This window comes from Carassius auratus, chromosome 5 (assembly GCF_003368295.1).
Source record: "Carassius auratus strain Wakin chromosome 5, ASM336829v1, whole genome shotgun sequence".
Taxonomy (NCBI): domain Eukaryota; kingdom Metazoa; phylum Chordata; class Actinopteri; order Cypriniformes; family Cyprinidae; genus Carassius; species Carassius auratus.
Window position 1 is genome coordinate 4,924,820 of NC_039247.1, and position 19,975 is coordinate 4,944,794.

General features: G+C 34.6%; 1 protein-coding gene across 1 annotated transcript in view; it reads left to right on the top strand.

Annotated features, from left to right (window-relative positions):
* npffr1l2 (neuropeptide FF receptor 1 like 2) overlaps window positions 1–19,535 on the top strand; it is a 36,049-nt gene extending 16,514 nt beyond the window's left edge. The window contains exons 3-4 of the mRNA XM_026241930.1: window positions 17,366–17,465; window positions 18,264–19,535. Coding sequence (XP_026097715.1) covers window positions 17,366–17,465; window positions 18,264–19,269 — 1,106 coding nt within the window. The 3' untranslated portion in view covers window positions 19,270–19,535. The remainder of the gene's footprint in view (window positions 1–17,365; window positions 17,466–18,263) is intronic.
* The last annotated feature ends 440 nt before the right edge of the window (window positions 19,536–19,975 follow it).

Below are 19,975 nucleotides of genomic sequence, written 5' to 3' on the forward strand. Positions count from 1 at the left end.
GACATATAAAAATGTATATTTTCAATGTTTCAGCTGCATTACAAATAAAAATAAAATGAATACTATAGTACTAAATACTGAAATAAAATTGGCTTGGAAGATTAAAGCTGCCCAGTTTCAGTTAATGCAACAAAAATTACTAATGTCATCCCAGCACAAATGGATTAGGTTAACTACAATTTTACAAATTTAAGTGGATTAAATGCAATAAATTTTAAAAAATGAAAATTTTTTAAAGAACTGTGTTGCACATTTATTTTAAGCAATTATAGTAAATATTAATCAAACTAAAACTAATTTAGTTTTATTTTTAATAATTCTATACAAATAAAACTTCTGGTTAATAGGTTAACCATGAATAAAACTAATCTTTTTTGTTGTTTTGATTTACAGAGCTTACTCAAACCAACAAGTGAGAAGTATATTTTCAGTGTTTTGGCCTACATAAAACTTAAATGCAGTTGAACTGAAAGTGAACAAAATTACCTCTAATTATTCAATAAAACGCGCAAACAAGGAAAATATCAAGTAGTTGTGGGTTCTTTTTTTTTTTGTGACTGTACTGTTTGCAGTAAGGCCTGGTAGAGACAGAACCACATCAGCAAATAAAACACAAAACGTACTCTGCTTGTCCAGTGATTTAGAAAATTGCACTTAGGACTGAAATAACATACATTTGCTAAGTGTGGAGTAAGGTTAGCCTGACTCTTTTCAACTTTTTTTTTAATTTTTATAATAACCCATTTAGATGAATAAAATGTTCTTGTTTAAACATGTTTTTCTGATGAAACTACTGTTTGATATTTAGCATTGATGTCTCCATGCTCTGTGTCATCCTGTTTTCGTTGTGCTCTGGAGGCAAAGATTTCTCTCTCTCTATCTCATGATCAGAATCAGAATCACACAAGAAATGTGTCTTGGTGTCAGCAGGACCTCCCAGTACAAAAAGTACAAACGTAGAGCAGACATATAATTTAAGGTAATAAAAACACTAATAATAAAGAGAACAGCCATTAAATTATAAACAACAATATAGTAATAAAATATAGAGGAAAAGAAAATGTCAGTAGACATACAGGTTGGCATCACGCTCCCCCATGATGCTGTTGCATTGTTTATAATATCTAAATTATAGATATGTATAGAATTATAGAAATGTGCCTTCTTGAATACTTCTGCACTGTATAACTAACTGTTCATCTAAAATAATATATTTCCTGTTTCTCTATGGTATGTCTAAATCAGATAGTAAAATTAATTAAAGCTGCAAGCAGCGATGAACGGGCCCTCGCACCCGGGCTCACCGACAGCGAGTGGCTTTAGTTAATAGGTGAACGGTGAGAAATATGCGTTTAAACTCATAAATATAAGTAGAATATATCAATGTTTATTCCATATATGTGCCAATCTTCCTGTTGCCAGCAGGTGGCGCTATCATTATAATGGAATATTGGCCTTCAGATGTGTTCAGGGCAGGACTTTTATCGAACATGTGAGGTTTGGGGAGGATTGGACATTTTATGCCTGAGTTACAACAACATCCTACTTCATGGCGAAACATCGAAATTTGTCAGGCCGCCATGGACACGCCCTTTAACGAAACCTCAAGATCTTCGCAATTTAAGATCGCAAAAGGCTTTAGATTACACTGACCAAGTTTGGTGTTGATCTGAATAAATATCTAGGAGGAGTTCGTTAAAGTACAACCCCTGAAAATGGCCAAAACAACACTAATTTTGCAGAGAAAATTCGAAATAACTGACTTCCTGTTGGGATTCGGATTTCGTACCAAGAGACTTTTTCGTAGATATTGGTGTGTTACATGTGTGTACCGATTTTTGTACATGTACGTGAAACATAGCTTGAGGCGTACTCCGTTTAAAGTGTATACGCACTCCGTTGAAAGTGTATAGGTGGCGCTATCGAGCCATTTTGCCACACTCGATGGAATATTGGCCTTCAGATCTGTTCAGGCCAGGACCCTTATCACACAAGTGAAGTTTGGGCAAGATCGGACATTTTATGCCTGAGTTATAACATCTTTTATTCCCATGGCGAGACATCGAACTTCATCACGGCGCCATGGACACACCTTTTAACAAAAACTCAAGATCTTCACAACTAAACATCACACAGGTATTTAGATTAGACTGACCACAAAAAAGACATTGATGTCATAAAATTTCTAGGAGTAGTTTGTTGCAGTGTAAAATATGTAACTTCCTGTTGCCAATAGGTGGCGCTATGACTATAACTGAATATTGGCATGTAGATCTGTTCAGGTCAAGAGTCTTATCCAACATGTGAAGTTTGGGGCAGATTGGACATTGTATGTCTGAGTTACAGCAACTTCCTTTTTCATGGCGAAACATCGAAATTTGTCAGGCCACCATGGACCCGCCCTTTAACGAAACCTCAAGTCCTTCGCAATTTATTATCGCAAAGGGCTTTAGATTACACTGACCAAGTTTGGTGTTGTTCTGAATAAATCTCTAGGAGGAGTTCGTTAAAGTACAACCCCTGAAAATGGCAAAAACAACACCAATTTTGAAGGGAAAATTCAAAATAACCGACTTCCTGTTGGGATCCGGATTTCGTACCAAGAGACTTTTTTGTAGGTATTGGAGTGTTACATGTGTATACCAATTTTTGTACATGTACGTGAAACATAGCTCGAGGCGCACTCCGTTGAAAGTGTACAGGTGGCGCTATAGAGCTGTTCTGCCACACCCGGTGGAATATTGGCCTGCAGATCTGTTCAGGCCAGGACTCTTATCACACATGTGAAGTTTGGGGAAGATCGGACATTTTATATCTGAGTTATAACATCTTTTATTCCCATGGCGAGACATCGAACTTCGTCGCGGCGCCATGAACAAGCCTTTTAACGAAAACTCAAGATCTTCACAACTGAACATCGTACAGGCCTTTAGATTAGACTGACCACAAAAAAGACATTGATGTCATAAAATTTCTAGGAGTAGTTCGTCGCAGCGTAAAATATGTCACTTCCTGTTGCCAATAGGTGGCGCTATGACTATAACTGAATATGGGCATGTCAATCTGTTCAGGTTCGGAGTCTCATCAAACATGTGAAGTTTGGGGCAGATTGGTCATTGTATGTGTGAGTTATAGGAACTTCATTTTTCATGGCGAATCATCGAAATTCGCCAGGCCGCCACGGACACGCCCTTCAACGAAAAGTCAGGATCTTCGCAATTTAACATCGCAAAGGCCTTTAGATTAGGCATACCAAATTTGGTGTTGATTTGAAGAACTCTCTAGGAGGAGTTCGTTAAAATACAACACATGGAAATGACAAAAATTACACAAAATATGCTCATAATATTAAAAATAACCGACTTCCTGTTGGGTTTAGAATTTCGCTCCAAGAGTCTTTTTTGTAGGTATTGGTGTGTTACATATGTGTGCCAATTTTCGTGCATGTACGTGAAACATAGCTGGAAGGCTGTTGATTTTCTTGGTATAGGTGGCGCTGTCGAGCCATTTTGCCACACCCTCTTCTGAATCCTATATCAGACGAAAATTTTCACCAGGTTTGACGAGTGTGCAAAGTTTCATGACTTTTTGAGCATGTTAAAGCCCTCAAAAATGCGATTCATTCGGGAGAAGAAGAAGAAGAAGAAGAATAATAAATATAGCTGCAAGCAGCGATGGCGGGCTCAAGCCGCCAATGCCATCGCCACCCTGGTGGCATCAGGTAAACTGTGCCCAGCGGGCACATGCATTCACAATATCCCTCTGGCAGTGAGGTTTTAAAGGATATGGCAGTTAAAGGGTTAATCCGAATCATCTTGACTTTAAAATCACATTCACAGAACAATATATATATATATATATATATATATATATATATATATATATATATATATACATATAACTTTAGTAACACTTTACAATAAGATTTCATTTATAAACATTATGTTAACATGAACAATATTTATATAGCATTCATTCATGTCAGTTAATATTCCAAACTTAAACATTAAAACATTGTTTTATTGTGATTTTTTTCCAAGCACATTTTACCAATTCCTAACCATATAAATCTTAATAACTACCATTATTTTTTATTTAATCATTTATGAGTGCTATACAATAGTCCAGGAAAGCTGGAAGAGAAAAACTCCTTATATTCATGTGTGCAGAATTATTAGGCATGTTTTCTTTTACAGATGAAATGCGCTAAAATAGACTTTTAACTCAAACTGTAAGGTCGAAAATTATGAAATACCCATGAGAAATATCAAACACAAATGCAATACAGAAATGGATAAGTTAAGACTTGACCATTGTACAAAAATGCTGACTGGGTCATGAGGTCAGAAAAGAAGAAGAAAAAAGCAGGTCAAGAAGAACTGACAAAAAGAATTGCAAAATAATTAGGAATTAATGTGAAGATTAATTTTTAGTCAATTCTGCAAGACAGACTTTTCAGGAAAGGAGGTGGAATAAAAATGAGCTCCTAAATCTTAATCCTGGATTCTGGAAGATATATTCCTCAAACCATCGAACAAGAGGAGGTGGTGCTGGTCCTTCACGAGTCACTCTAATCTGTGCATAAAGCCTATATATAAAGACTTAATATATAGTATTTCACAATACTTCATGGTATTCTAATTAAATCATTTTTTGGGATCTTAAGTCTCTCAGAGCCTGACACCGAGTAATTCTGGAGACTCCAGGAAAGTGGCAGTTCTGTAAAATGTTGGCGCTGGAGACTAAATGCACCCTGATAGTTTCACACCTAATTCACTTAACACACACACACACACACACACACACACACACACATTACCCACAGTGACAGTGGGACTGAGTGACATCAGATGTATGATAGTTTTTTTTAATTTTCTATCATCCATATAGTGTTGTATAGTCATGAAACTATGGTCATGAGACCAGTCATTCTGAGGAAATATGCCTCAGAATGACTGGTCTTCTATGTGTACATTTTTTTTTAAAGTGTTTAGAAGCTGCACTTTAAAAAAATAAAAAGACATTTACTGGTTCCTTTTTTACTATTATTTCAAAAAATCATCACGGCAAAACCATTCAAGCTATCCAAAATTCATTCACACCTATTCTGTGAGATTAATTCTTTAAACAGTGGTAAAAGAGGATGTGGGGCTGAACCTTCAAGAGTCACTCAAAACGTTATCTGTCCATAAAGCCTATAAATAATTATTCTTAATATACAGTTCAAAATACTTCAGCTTGTTATTCTAATTAAGTGAGGGTCATTTTATCAGTAAAATACATAAAATACATATTATTTTATTTGAAAGATTTCTATAAATTATTTAAATCATACTCGTTTCTCCAATAATTATTTAAAAGTAATCCTATAGCTCCCTCTGGTGGCCATTATAGGTACTAAGAATTGCAAGCTTGATTTATAAGTTATGATAGTTTTAATTTTATGCTGGCTCTTGAAAATGATAAAGCTATGAAACTTACTGTGCTTCCTTCAAATGATGACTTCTACTTATATAAAAAATTATGAAGAGTTAGAATTAAAATTTTTAAAGATATAGTAAAATAACTATTGTATTTTTTATGTTACTTTAATAAATCTCTATGGCAACACCATTTAAGCTATCCTAAACCCATTCACAATTTAACATCTCAGTATATTGGCATCATGTTGAAAAAGGAGTATGGAGTAGTATGAGGAGGAGTATGAATTCATTTACAGGCTGATTTTATCATAAATCCACAATAAAATTTATTTTTCTGTTCTGTATCAATCTGTGTTGTTGTTTGTTTATTTTTATCTTTTATTTTTCATAGGAAGATAACTGATCCTTTACTCTCCTTTTTAATAAATGTGCTTATAAACCAAAAACAAGCTATTTATAGCTGTATTTATAAACTGCTTACTACTGACTATTAATATTGGGACAAGGCTTTATAAAGCATGAACTGACTATTTACTTTTTGAGTTTGAAATTATTATTTGCAGCACAAATTAGGGTTTTTTAGGATTTTTAAAAATCCCTAAAACTGTCAGAAAAGGATAAGGCCTAAGATTTCTATGTGAGTGGCTACATTTATTTGTTTTATAACTATAATGCATAAACTATGAAATTATACAAAATGTATAAAAAAAGTACAACAGTCATTGTTTTCCAATGTTTTTTTTTTTTTTTTTTTGGGATTTACATTAAAAAAAATTAGCCTACTGCAATCATTCTAAACAGCTTGAATAAAACCTGTTAATATTTATTATAGACCACTGTAACTGTGTATAATCTAACAAACAAGTTTATTATGAAAATAAAAGTGTGTACACCAGATAAATTGGACGATAAAGAAATCGCTAACAATAGTATAATAGAGCATGTTTTAGGTTTTTAGGCGTTTAGATGCAGATATGGAGAAATCAAATGTAAAATAAAATGTAATTGATTTAATTAAATATAGATTAATTCTTGTTAGAGCAAAATAATAAATAAATAAATAAATACGCACACACATTAAAAAAGCAGCCAAGATGAATGAATTTCATTTTTTATATAGATTAAAATTGAAGACAGAAGCAGCTGGTATATGCGGTCACTTAATATTAAAATCCAGTAGATCCACTTCAGATATATTTCTCAACAGTTTATGTTCACGTGGCTGTTTTCGTTTATATTCGCCAAGCTATTATGTGTTTTGAAATAATCTTGTCCGTTATGTGTTCGTTCGTATACGACGAAAGGCAGAATCCTGCAGCTCGAGAAATATGTTATTCTGCCAGTCACGCTTTCAAATAGTCTTGCGCACTTAAACGGGTCACAAACACCTGCATTTACCTCTTGATGTGTTACAATGGGTTTATTGTGTGCATTTGTGGTAATGTTTTATTTAAAAAAGCTCTTAAACAAGAATAAATTCGTTTGTTTTGAGCTCGACACTGTAAGCGCTGATCGGAGGCAGTGATTTCAGATAGGCAGCTGCAAATATTTCATTTTCACACAAACAGTTCAAAAACATCTGAATTTAGCTCTTGGTGTGTTCTAATTGGTTGATTGTGTGATATCGCTGTAATAATTTATTTTTAAAAGCTTTAAAACAGGAATAAATTCGTTTTTTCTGAGCTCTTTACTCCAGACGCTCGTGGTCACAGCGGTGATTCATCTCTCCTATTTCTCACGTATCTCTGGCCAGAAATAATTTATCCATGAGCCCTGAACCGGTAATAATCAGATATGTTGGTTTAGCTTGTCAGTGTGAATTAAATCTAAGTATTTGTTTGTATTTTTAACCGATTTAAAAGTGAAAGTAAAAGTCCGGGAATTGAACCTGTAGGGGCGCAATTTCTCTCAGACAATGTAAGTCTCAGCACATAATACTCAAACAGAGGGACAAAGTGAGATGAGATGTCTGAGAGTTTTTTAATTTTCTGTTATCCATACAGTGTTGTAAAGTCGTGAAACTATGCATATTTCCTCAGAATGACTTTTTCATCTGTATGAAAAAATTATTTGACGTGTTTGGAAGCTGCAATTTAAAAATACAATAATGATTCCCTTTGTAAGGTCATTTAAAAAAATCACCACGGCAAAACCATTCAAGCTATCCAAAATCCATTCACAATTTAAGTTCCTATCAGAAATACTGATGTGTGTTCAGAGTTTTGTGAAATTCTAAGTATGTTATTTGCCTCAAAATCACCTGAGAAGTATTCCAGTTTGACATGTTGCCACGCCAACAATTTTTTAGATATCAATATCCCCCTTGCAGATTTATATCGGCTGTGTTTTAACATTATTCTGATGAAGTTTGAAGCAAATCGAGTAATAATAAGATGCTGAATTCAAATCATTTTGAAAATGACACACTTCCTTCTGCCAGTTGGTGGCGCTATAACTTTGACTCCTTATAGTCACATATATGCGATCGACATCATACAACGAATAATCTGATGAAGTTTGATTCAAATCAGGAAATGTATGTGGACGATATTAGACACTTCCTGTTTCTCATTTCTCGCCATAATTTCAACGCCTCGCCACGAGCAAACCGTTTGAGATATCAAAAATCCCCTGGCAATTTTTCATCCCCAGTGTCTTGAGATCATGTTGACCGAGTTTGGCGGCAATCGAGAAAAAAACCTATGACAAGTATTTCAAATTCCAGAGCATGCGCTTTTTACATAACTCTAAATAGCTGACTTCCTGTCGGGTGGAGCCTATGACATGCAATACGCAAGTTTTTCGGCACAATGAGATCTATATGTGTACTGAGTTTCTTATGAATATGTGCAAGTATGTGTGAGCTATACATCAACATTTCTGACTGTGTTCCAGGGGGCGCCGTAGAGCCCCTGTGCCACGCCCGGGTCCCAGCCTCTGCAGGCTCCTAAAGGCCACAGATTCCAAAGTGTGCGCAAATTTTCAAGAGTTTTTGAGTATGTTAAGGACCCCAAAAGCACCCACAACTTTGACGAAAAATTTGAATACTAAACCCTAAATAGCCAACTTCCTGTTGGGCGGAGCCTATGATATGCAATACAAAAGTTGTTTGGATTGATGAGATTTATATGTGTACCGAGTTTCATACGTCTACGAGCAAGAGTGTATGATATATGGCCCTCCATATTCCAGGGGGCGCTGTAGAGCCCCTGTGCCACGCCCGTGTATCAGTCTCTGCCCGGCCCTAATGGCCGCAGGTTCCAATCTGTGTGCCAATTTTCAAGACTTTTTAAGCACGTTAAGGGCCCCAAAAGCCCCCGAGACGTTGGAAAAAAATAATAATAATAATAATAATAATAATAATAAAAAATAATCCTAAGGAAAACAATAGGCCTCTCGCCCTTTGGGCTTGAGCCCTAATAATAATATAGCTGCAAGCAGCGATGTCGGTCTCAAGCCATCAGTGCAACGCCACCCTGGTGGCATCGGGAAAACTGTGCCCAGCGGGCATAAGCATTTACAGTAACCCTCTGACAATCAAGTTTTAAGGGATGTGGCAGTTAAAGGGTTAATCCGACCAATCTAGACTTTGAAATCACATACACAGAACAATATATATAACTTTAGTAACACTTTATTTTAAAATGTATAAAAAATGTATAAGGTGTGCATTGTAGCTGACACCTATATGAACACATTACAATTGTTTTGTGACTACAAGTCTTTCTTCTCAAATGCTATTGAGTGGTCGCGAACGCGGATGGGAGAATGGCGCATATTTGTTTTGTTTTTTTTGAGCAACTGGTGCCCCCTCTGGGAGTTGGTGCTCTACGAAGACTGCATACTCTGCATATAGGGAGCGGCGGTACTATCTGGAAGATATATTCCTCAAACCATCGTACAAGTGAAGGTGATGCTAGTCCTTCAAGAATCGCTCAAAACCTTTTCAAGTGTACAGTTTCCTTTTATTGCATCTTGAAATAAATATTTCTGAATTCTGAATCAAACTGGGTTGTGTTTATTGATTTATTTTATAAGACAACTGAAACTTTAATCTCCTTTGTAATATATGTGCTTTTAAACCAAGAACAATGTAATTAGAGATGTATTCCTGCTTAATAATGACTATTATTAAGGGAAAAGGCTTTATAATCATGAACTATTTACTAATGCTTAGCTAATGAGTGCAGTTATTATAAAGTGTTACCAATGCATTTACTAATGTTAACAAATTAGACATTATTATACAGTGTTACCAAACCCTTTAATAATTTATTAGTGTTTTGTAATGATTTTAATGACCTATAAGCATTTGTGAAATAGTTTTGCTTGCATTGCAGCTTAATCTGTCAGTTGAAGAGTTTTACTGTTACATCCATGAGATTAATAAATGTCATGTCATGTCACAGGTTGTCATAGGTCAGTATCAAATGAGTTTGAAATTATAATTTGCAGCACAAATAAGGCTTCTTAGGATGTTTTTAAATCCCAAAAACTGTCAGAAAAGGATAAGGCCTAAGAGATTTCTTAACCTGTAATGAAAGGAAAAAAACACCACCATTAGCAACAACAAAAACAATAACAATTTAAAATATAGATTTTTTTTCCTGATTATTAAAGGAATGATTAGGTCTCTCTCTCTCTCTCTCTCTCTCTCTCTGCCAGACAGCCCCTCCCTACAATCCACACACACTGTCAGTCACCAAAGATTCACAGTCACCAACCCCCTCACACTCACACTCCCCCTCCCTCCCCCCCTCCCTTTCCTCACACAGACGGAGTGGCCAGAGTGAGATCATGTCAGTTGAGAAGTCTGACAGTTTTTTATTTTCTTTTATCCATACAGTGTTGTAAAGTCATGAAACTATGCATATTTCCTCATAATGATTTGATCTCTGTATGAAAACATGCCTTGAAGTGTTTGGAAGCTGCAATTTAGACATACAATACAATTAATGTTTCCCTTCTTACTGTCATTTCAAAAAATCACCACGTCAAAACCGTTCAAGCTAACCAAAATCCGTTCGCAATTTAAGTTCCTCGATGTTGTTTCTTCATGTAGTCAAAGTTTGGTGTGTATAGTGTACTTCCCATGTGAGGAGTATGCATTAATTCACAACTGTAAAATCTCAAAAATACACATTCAAATCAAAATAGCTGACTTCCTGTTGATCGTAGCTTATGACTGTGAATTAGAAAGTTGTCCGTCTTGATAAGAACAATTTAAGTACCGAGTTTGGTGTCTGTAGCTAAAACTAAATAAAATGCATTATTATTATTATTAGCTGTACACTTGCTAAACATTTTTAAATATAAACTTATGCAATTGTGTGTGTGTATATATATATATATATATATATATATATATATTTATATATATATATATATATATATATATATATATATATATATATATATATATATATATATATATATATATATATATATATATATATATATATATATATATATAAATTCAAGTGTACAGTTTTCTTTTATTGCATCTTGAAATAAATATTTATGAGTTCTGTGTTTGTTTATTTTATTTATTTTATTTTTTATTTTACATTTTTTTAGGGAGATTACAGCCTTTAATCTCCTCAAAATAAATGTGCATATAAACCATGAACAATTTAATTATAGCTGTATTTATAAAATGCTTACTAAAATATTAATTTTGGGAGAAGGCTATATAAAGCATGAACTGACTATTTACTAATGCTTAGCTAAGAATTGCAGCTATTATGAAGTGTTACCAATGCATTTACTAATGTTAACAATTGAGACATTATTTTAAAGTGTTACCAAATCCTTAAATAATTTAAAAGTGTTTTGTTATGATTTCATTAACCTATAAGCATTTGTGAAATAGTTCTGCTTGCATTAAAGCTTAGTCTTCATCTGTGAGCTGAACAGTTTTACTGTTACATCCTTGAGATTATGTAAATTCAAATAAATGTCATGTCACAGGGTGACAGAGGTCAGTATCAAATGAGTTTGAAATTATTATTTGCAGCACAAATAAGGTTTTTTAGGATTTTTTTTAATCCCTGAAACTGTCAGAAAAGGATAAGGCCTAAGATATTTCTTAAGATGTAATGATAACAGCACAATTAGCAACAACAACAAAAAAATAACTATTTAAAATACATTTTTGTTTCTGGTGATTAAAGAGATGTTTAAGTCTCTCTCTCTCTCTCTCTCTCTCTGTCTGTCTGCCACTCAGCTCACACCCCTCCCCCACTCACACTCACACACACACACAGAGTCAGCACACAGAGTGACAGAGTGAGATCAGATGTCTGACAGTTTTTTAATTTTCTTTTAATCATACAGTGCTGTAAAGTCATGAAACTATGCATATTTCCTCAGAATCACTGGTTTTCTAAATTAAAAATGTTTTTTAAAGGTTTGGAAGCTGCAATTTAAAAATACAAGACGATTAATGTTTCACTTTTTACTGTCATTTCAAAAAATCACCACGACAAAACCGTTCAAGCTAACCAAAATCTGTTCGCAATTTAAGTTCCTCGATGTTTTTTCTTCATGTAGACAACGTTTGGTGTGTATAGTGTACTTCCCCTGTGAGGAGTATTCATTAATTCACAACCGTAAAATCTCAAAAATACACATTCAAATCAAAATAGCCGACTTCCTGTTGATCGTAGCTGATGACTGTGAATTAGAAAGTTGTCCGTCTTGAAAAGAACAATTTATGTACCAAGTTTGGTGTCTGTAGCTGAAACTAACCCCCCCACTTTTGACAAAAGGTGGCGCTATAGAGTGCCTCCTTCACGCCCTTTTAAAAGCTTTTGCCATTGTCTAGCTATCAAGAATACTGATATGTGTTTTGAGTTTCATGTAAATCTGAGCTTGTTGTCTGCCTCAAACTCACCATAACAGAACATTCAAGTTTGACACGTTGCCATGGCAACACTATATCAGATATCAATATCCCCACAACAGATTTACATCGGCCGTGTTTTGTCATTATTCTGATGAAGTTTTAAGTAAATCGAGTAAAAATAAGATGCTGAATTCAAAGCATTTGGAAAATGACACACTTCCTGCTGCCAGTTGGTGGCGCTATAACGTTGACTCTTAATAGCCACATATATACAATCGGTATCATACAACGAACAAACCCATGAAGTTTGATCAAATTCAGGAAATGTATGTGGATGTTATTAGACATTTCCTGTTTCTCATTTCTCGCCATAAGTTCCATGCCTCGCCACGGGCAAACCGTTCGAGATATCAAAAATCCCCTCGCAATTTTTCATCCTCAATGTCTTGAGATCATGTTCACCGAGTTTCGTGGCGAACGGGTTGAAAACCTCAGAGGAGTATTTCAAATTCCAGAGCATGCTTTTTTTAAACAGCCCTGAATAGCTGACTTCCTGTTGGGCGGAGCCTATGACATAAAGTGTGAAAGTTGTTCGGCTCAATGAGATCTATAAGTGTACCGAGTTTGATATAAATACATGCAAGTGTGTGTGAGCTATGGTTCAAGAATTCTGACTGTCTTCCAGGGGGCGCTGTAGAGCCCCTGTGCCACGCCCGGGTCCCGGCCTCTGCGGCGTCCTGATGGCCGCAGATTCCAATGTGTGTGCCAATTTTCAAGAGTTTTTGAGCATGTTAAGGCCCCCAAAACACCCCGGAAGGTTTAATAAAAAATAAAAATAATAATAATAACAAGAATAATCCTTAGAAGAACAATAGGGCTCTTCGCCCCTTCGGGCTTGAGCCCTAAAAAAACAAAGCAGATACAAGAGGGTCCTCGCACCTCGGTGCTCGGGCCCTAATTAAACTCAAAGGGATACTTCATGTCCAATTAGTTACGTATTTGTTAAGTAATGTAGCCATATCATGAGCAGGATAATGCACAGCCAGACAGTCATTACCACAAAATTGTTCAGCATAATATAAAATCCCAATTATTCTGTCTGTGCTGTCTCCTTCATGAACCCTCTGTTAAAACTACAGCTATCTTTGTAGGTTACTCACTAAAGTGTCTAGTGCAATAAGCTTGCATGCAGCATCTCTAATATCATACATTAGACATAAAAAGTGGTGTGTGTACTGTATTTTTGGCCTACTTTTACTCCAATACATTTCCCTGCAGCAAATGTGTTACTTACTACAAAATAAAGTCAGAAAAACACAGACATAGGTTTCATGAATCAATGGTGTGGCGTTTGCAAGTTGCAAGTGTGCAAACAATTGCGGTTTAATTTATTTTCCACTCAATTCGAGGATGGGTGTGCGATATATAATCTGCGTTTTTTGTATAATCAAATTTCCAAGCAAAAATGTCCCTTTATGTCTTTTTATATGTATGTTATTTAATTTAGTTAATCTATATCCCATTTAGAGTGTTGTTTTTTTCTCCAGAGATCAACATGACAACAAATGTAATATTTATTTTAAGTCTAATGAAGGTATCATTAAGTGACTTACATTTTAGAGACAATGTTGCCCGTTTCTGTTCTTTGCCAACGAAAATAGTTCCAAACAAAGTTCTCAGTCCTGTCTTGAAGTACTTCCTTATTGAATGAATCATCTTTCTGAGCGAATCAGTTAGATGAATGATTCAGTGACTCATTCATTAACACAGTCAAATGCTTCATTCCTGAGCCGTTTGAATGAATCGGTTGAATCTCAATGACTCACTCATTAACAAAGACTTGCTGCCACCTATTGGCGGTTTTAATTTCACATTTTAACCATATTTTCATGTTTTAAATAAATTTGAATATCAATATTCAACGGATTATGTTAAAGGAATCTGTGTCCGCTCTGTATGGAGACGGTGTTGCATCATTCCAAATAAATAGATTATGATACAAAAAAAATGTAATAGCCTATATTAACAAAACAAACAAAAAAAATGAACATTTTAACAGATAGATAGAATGAGATCCACAAACATTAATTTAATTAGCAAATAAATAAAACAAGATTTGCAAATGAACAACATAATCACAAATATAAGCAAAGCAAAACGTGATTTGTTGTAGCAAGAACGTGCAATGATTGGTCAGCGAAGTGTGGCTGTTATCTGATTGGCTTGAGTAGACGGTGGGTGGAGTCCATGAATTTGTAGATTGTCAAATGTGCTAGAAATAAGCGATTCACAAATTAAAGTTTCGTTTGTGACATAAAAAGATATTTATGACTAAATCTCATTTTATTTATTTGTGAATTTAATTAATATTTCTGAAACTCTACAATTTATATGTGGATCTCATTCTGTTTGTTTTCAATGTGATTATTTTTATTTTGTAAATCTCTTCACATTTATTTGTAGATCATAATCTATTTATTGGGAATTATGCAACAGTTCTTCTATCTCAGAGCTACATCAAACTCTGTAAATACATTAAAATGCCACTTCAGAATTCCAGAAACGTTTTCTCCCCAAAGATACAAAATAAAAGAAAGAGTTAAAACTGAACGCAATCCTCCTGCTCAAATGTGTATAAACATTTTTTCAGATTTATTTGCTCCTTTTCCATTTCACATTTTACTTGTCCTTTTACTTTCAATACTTAAGTATGTTTAATATAAATATATATATATATATATATATATATATATATATATATATATATATATATATATATATATATATATATATATATATATATATATATATATATATATATATATATATATATATATATAGTACATTAAATATCACATACTTTAAAAGTTTTACTCAAGTAATATTCTCAACTTCTATCAAAGTCATTTTCATGATGTACTTTTACTTAAGTGTGGCTTTCAGGTACTTGATCCACCACTATATAAAAATAACATTTTCATTTTACTCTAGCATTTATCCTTGATATCAAACACAAATACATCTTGTATAGAACACAATTAGTGCCATAGATGTTGTGAAACCATATTTTTTTATTGCTTCAGGTTGTATAAGTGCTCCAAGATAAAAGGGTCCCTTTTATTAAGATAAAAGGCTATTTTTCTTGCAACATTTGCATTTATGCTTTCATTCAAAGTGACTTACATTGCGTTGCATTCAAGGTACTTATCATTGAATCATCATTTCTGGTTGAAAACTTTATATATACCTGTTGTGTAATAGAAGATAAGCATGATTGTTTATTCTGGACTATGACTGCATCCTTCTTTTCTTGTGAAGTGCCTCCAGTGTGTACTGGCAATATTGATCGCTTTCTACACAAGCACAGAATAGCCGTGGGCTATTGAGAGACAGACCACAGGCAGAAGAGCTCACTGGTCCTGCCTCTTTTTCTTTTTCTTTTTCTTTTTCTTTTTCTTTTTCTTTTTCTTTTTCTTTTTCTTTTTCTTTTTCTTTTTCTTTTTCTCTGTCCAGTCCAGATGGGGCTGACTAAAATTTGCACATTATGGTGCTCAAATAGGCCCACATAGAATCTGTCAACACAGATCAACACTGGCACTGTAAAATAAAGTGCTGGTTTAACTTTCGCAAACCTTAAGTGCACACTATGTACGTTTCATTTCAAGTATGATATAACTGAAAGCAATGACCTTGGCTTAGTAAGTGAATCATATGATTATTTGGATTTAGTTCATGATTCATCAGACTGATTCAAGCTGATAATCTGTGTGCAATGAAAAAAGCCCCATAAGAGTTATTATCTTTTGTAAAAAAGAAAAAAAAGAAAAAAGAAAAATTATTATTATTTACATTTTTTAATTGAATTGTTCTGCAATTAAATTCGATCGGACAAGACATATGATGTTACAAAATATTTTTGTTTCAATAAATGTTTTTTTTTTTTTTACTTTCTATTCATGAAAGATTACTGAACAGTTTCAACAGTACAGCTCTTTTCAGTACCGATAATAATAAGCTATGTTTCTTAAACAGGAAATCAGCATTTTAAACTGATTTCTGAAGGATCGTGTGGCACTGAAGACTGGAGAAATGACTGATGAAAATTCAACTTTGCATCACAGGGATAAATTATATTTTAAAATACATTGAAAAAGTAAACAGTTATTTTAATTTGTATAGGAATATCTCACAATATTGCTGTTTTTGCTTACAGAACCCAGACTATAACAACAGACACCATTGTTGATGCAATGTTGGGTAATGATCATACAGTAACTGGTAAAATAACTGCTGTCCTGATAAAAATCATTATATTCAATTATCTTAACACACTTCTGTGTGTTAAAAAACAAAACATCTGAATAGCGCTAATGTGTTTGCTAACTCCTCTTCATCTGGTCTGTATATTGATATTCGTCAGTGACTGTATAGTTCTGGGAACATTTACATTGTTCCACTTTGTGTATCTAACCTTTTGTACGAATTGCCATTGTTGCTAGGCTTGAAATGTACTGGAAGGAAACAAAACCAGATCTTACAATGTCACATGATTATGTCCATAGCCAATACTATTGCAATATTATTTCTTCTACACAGTATTACTAAAGAGCATTTCATAGGGTATAAATATGCTGAATGACTTGAGTCATTGCCATTATAAGTGGGACTCTGCCCACTGAGTCATTATCAGTATAAGTGAACAGATCTTTTAATGTTAGTGGAAATTCAGTATTTTGAGGCATGGCTAACAAAAATGGGGGCAGCTGAACCTTTTGTCCTTGGCCGTGGCTTGAGGGAGACCCTTTTGTGAAGTAAAAAAACAAACAAACAAAAAACTACATCTTCCTGCCTCCATGCATCTTGAGTGTATAGAAAAGATTGAGGAGAATCTTCTTTAACACGTCTTAAATTACAGTTGCAGCATTCAGCTCAGACATCCTGCTGATGAAACGAGAAGATTCTTTCACTCTCTCCGCGTTCAGCAATCTCTCACCTAAAAGAAGTGTGTGTGTGTGTGTGTGTGTGTGTTTTGAGGGGGCTTTGTGTAGCACAGTTTATCTTGTCAGTCATTTCATGTCTTTTCTTTTCCTCCAAGGTTGGCCGTTCACAAACACAGTCTGTAAGATGAGTGGCCTGGTGCAGGGCATGTCCGTGTCTGCTTCTGTGTTCACGCTGGTGGCCATCGCAGTGGACAGGTCAGTGGTTTCATCACAAGGTTGAGTCTCACAAAATCTGTCAAGAACATTTCAAAATCAAATTGACATTCAAAAGAAAAAATATTTTTCTAGAATTTTTTTGGTATGTGCCATTATTTTCATGACATATTTTCGATATTTTATATTTATTATTATTGGAATATAATTGTTAATAATGACAATGGCTCTTATTATTATTATCAGTAGTGAAAATCTATATATGAGCAGCAAATAGTCTTCAACATTTATAATAAGATATATATATTTGCTTCTGTAAGTCGCTTTGGATAAAAGCATCTGTTAAATGAATATACATATATATATATATATATATATATATATATATATATATATATATATATAGAAATAAAAAATAATCTTTAGGTTCTTAAAAAGCTTTACTTAAAAAAAAAAAAAAAAATATATATATATATATATATATATATATATATATATATATATATAATAGAATAATATTTTATTAAAATGTATATTTTAATATTAATTTTAATATTAATAATTAATATGAATTATTATATACTATGAATATTAAAATTGTTACATAATTTAATAATTTTATTATTACATTGTAAATTTTTAATAATAAAATTATTTTTTATTATCAAAAAATAATTGAAAAAAATATATATATAATATGAATTATATATTTTGAATGATAACAAGGAGGAGTGAGATGAAGAAAGCATTTATAATGTGAGAGAAAGAAAGAAAGTAAATACAGAAAAAATTTCTGGATTTATTTCAGCTCTGAAGAGCTCTCTGTTGAATCTCCTTCAGGTTCCGTTGCATTGTGTACCCATTCCAACCCAAACTCAGCCTGCTGGTTGCCAAGGTGACCATAGTGATGATCTGGGTGCTCGCTGTGGTCATTATGTGTCCATCGGCTGTGACGTTAACTGTGGAGAGAGTGGAGCATCATTACATGGTCCACAATGAAGACTACAACCATACATACCCACTTTTCTCATGCTTTGAGAACTGGGCCAACCCAGAGATGAGAAAAGTCTACACCACCGTTCTGTTCGCACACATTTACCTCATTCCCCTCACCCTGATAACGCTTATGTACGGACGAATTGGGATAAAACTCTACACCACTTCTGTGATCTCTGGGAACGATCAGCATGAAAGCAGACAGCCTCACGTCTCGCCTCCGGCCCCTGGAGTCCAGCAGGAAGTTCGGCCCCTCATTTCCCAAAAGAAGATCAAAGTGATTAAGATGTTGAGTGTCGTGGCCTTGTTATTCACACTCTCTTGGCTGCCTCTGTGGACCTTGATGCTCCTCACAGACTATGGAGGTCTAAATGAAGAAGAGTTAGACCTCCTGAGCGGCTACGTGTTCCCGTTTGCTCACTGGTTGGCGTTCTCGAACTCGAGCGTCAATCCTATTATCTACGGGTACTACAATGAGAACTTCAAGAGGGGCTTTCAGGCGGTGTGCAGGACGCATTCGTGTTGCTGCGGTGGAATGAGGGTGAGGGGCGGAATGCGACAGAAAGCTAGAGGAGACACGAGGGATCCAGTGGCAAACTCCAATCCCTTGAATTTCGGAGCAAGGAACCGGGTGTACACCGACGGCGTTACCAAGAACTCCAGGATGTGTCTGGAGTTGGAGCACAGGAGAACTGGCCGACTTTGTAATAACTCGCTCTGCTCGAATGACACAGGATCCAGTGCGGGATCTGGGATCAAAGGGGTTACAAACCAAAAAGTGTTTCAGATGGAGGAGCTGGAGAAAATAAGTCCTGTCAGGGTGGGAAAAAACCAAGCCTGGGATCAATAGAAGGATTATTCATGCCATTAAATGACTCAGGTTGTGGGCAATTAAGACTCCACAGATCTTTAATTTACAGTAGATTAATCAATTGACAAGTAGAACAAGTCAGTCCTAAAGTCCTAATCTCTTGCTAGGAATACCGGGAATAATTCCCTTCTCAAAGTCTAAGTGAACTACTTTTTGTACAAGGTTAACATTTAAGGCTAAGATTTCCAGTGCAAATGACGTTAAAAGAGGCTGAAGTCATATACTGTATAAATAAATATTGTATAGTACATCATTTGTTTACAGAGATTCTACTGTATATAGCCACTGTGCCACTTGTATCATCCGCATCAAACTTCAACTTTTCGACCTTAATATAATTTTAATTAGACTCTCAGGAAAAAATAGTACAAAATCTGTCTCTGGAGTGGTAGCAATTTGTATTTATTTATTTATTATGTTATTTGTGCCTGAAGGGAGAATATTAATACCTTAATGGTACATATTAGTACCTAAAGTGTATATACAAGTACCAAATTGGTACAAATGATTCCCTATTGAAACCCGCCCCAGTGACAGCTTTATTACCTTTTTTCTGAAAATTCATGCCAAAAATGCTTACACATTTAAAATACACCTTCAACATTTAACAGGACTATCTGTTTGGTGAAGGTCTCCATTTTAAACATTGTACTATGGTATTAAACCTTTCCGGTATTTGAATCGG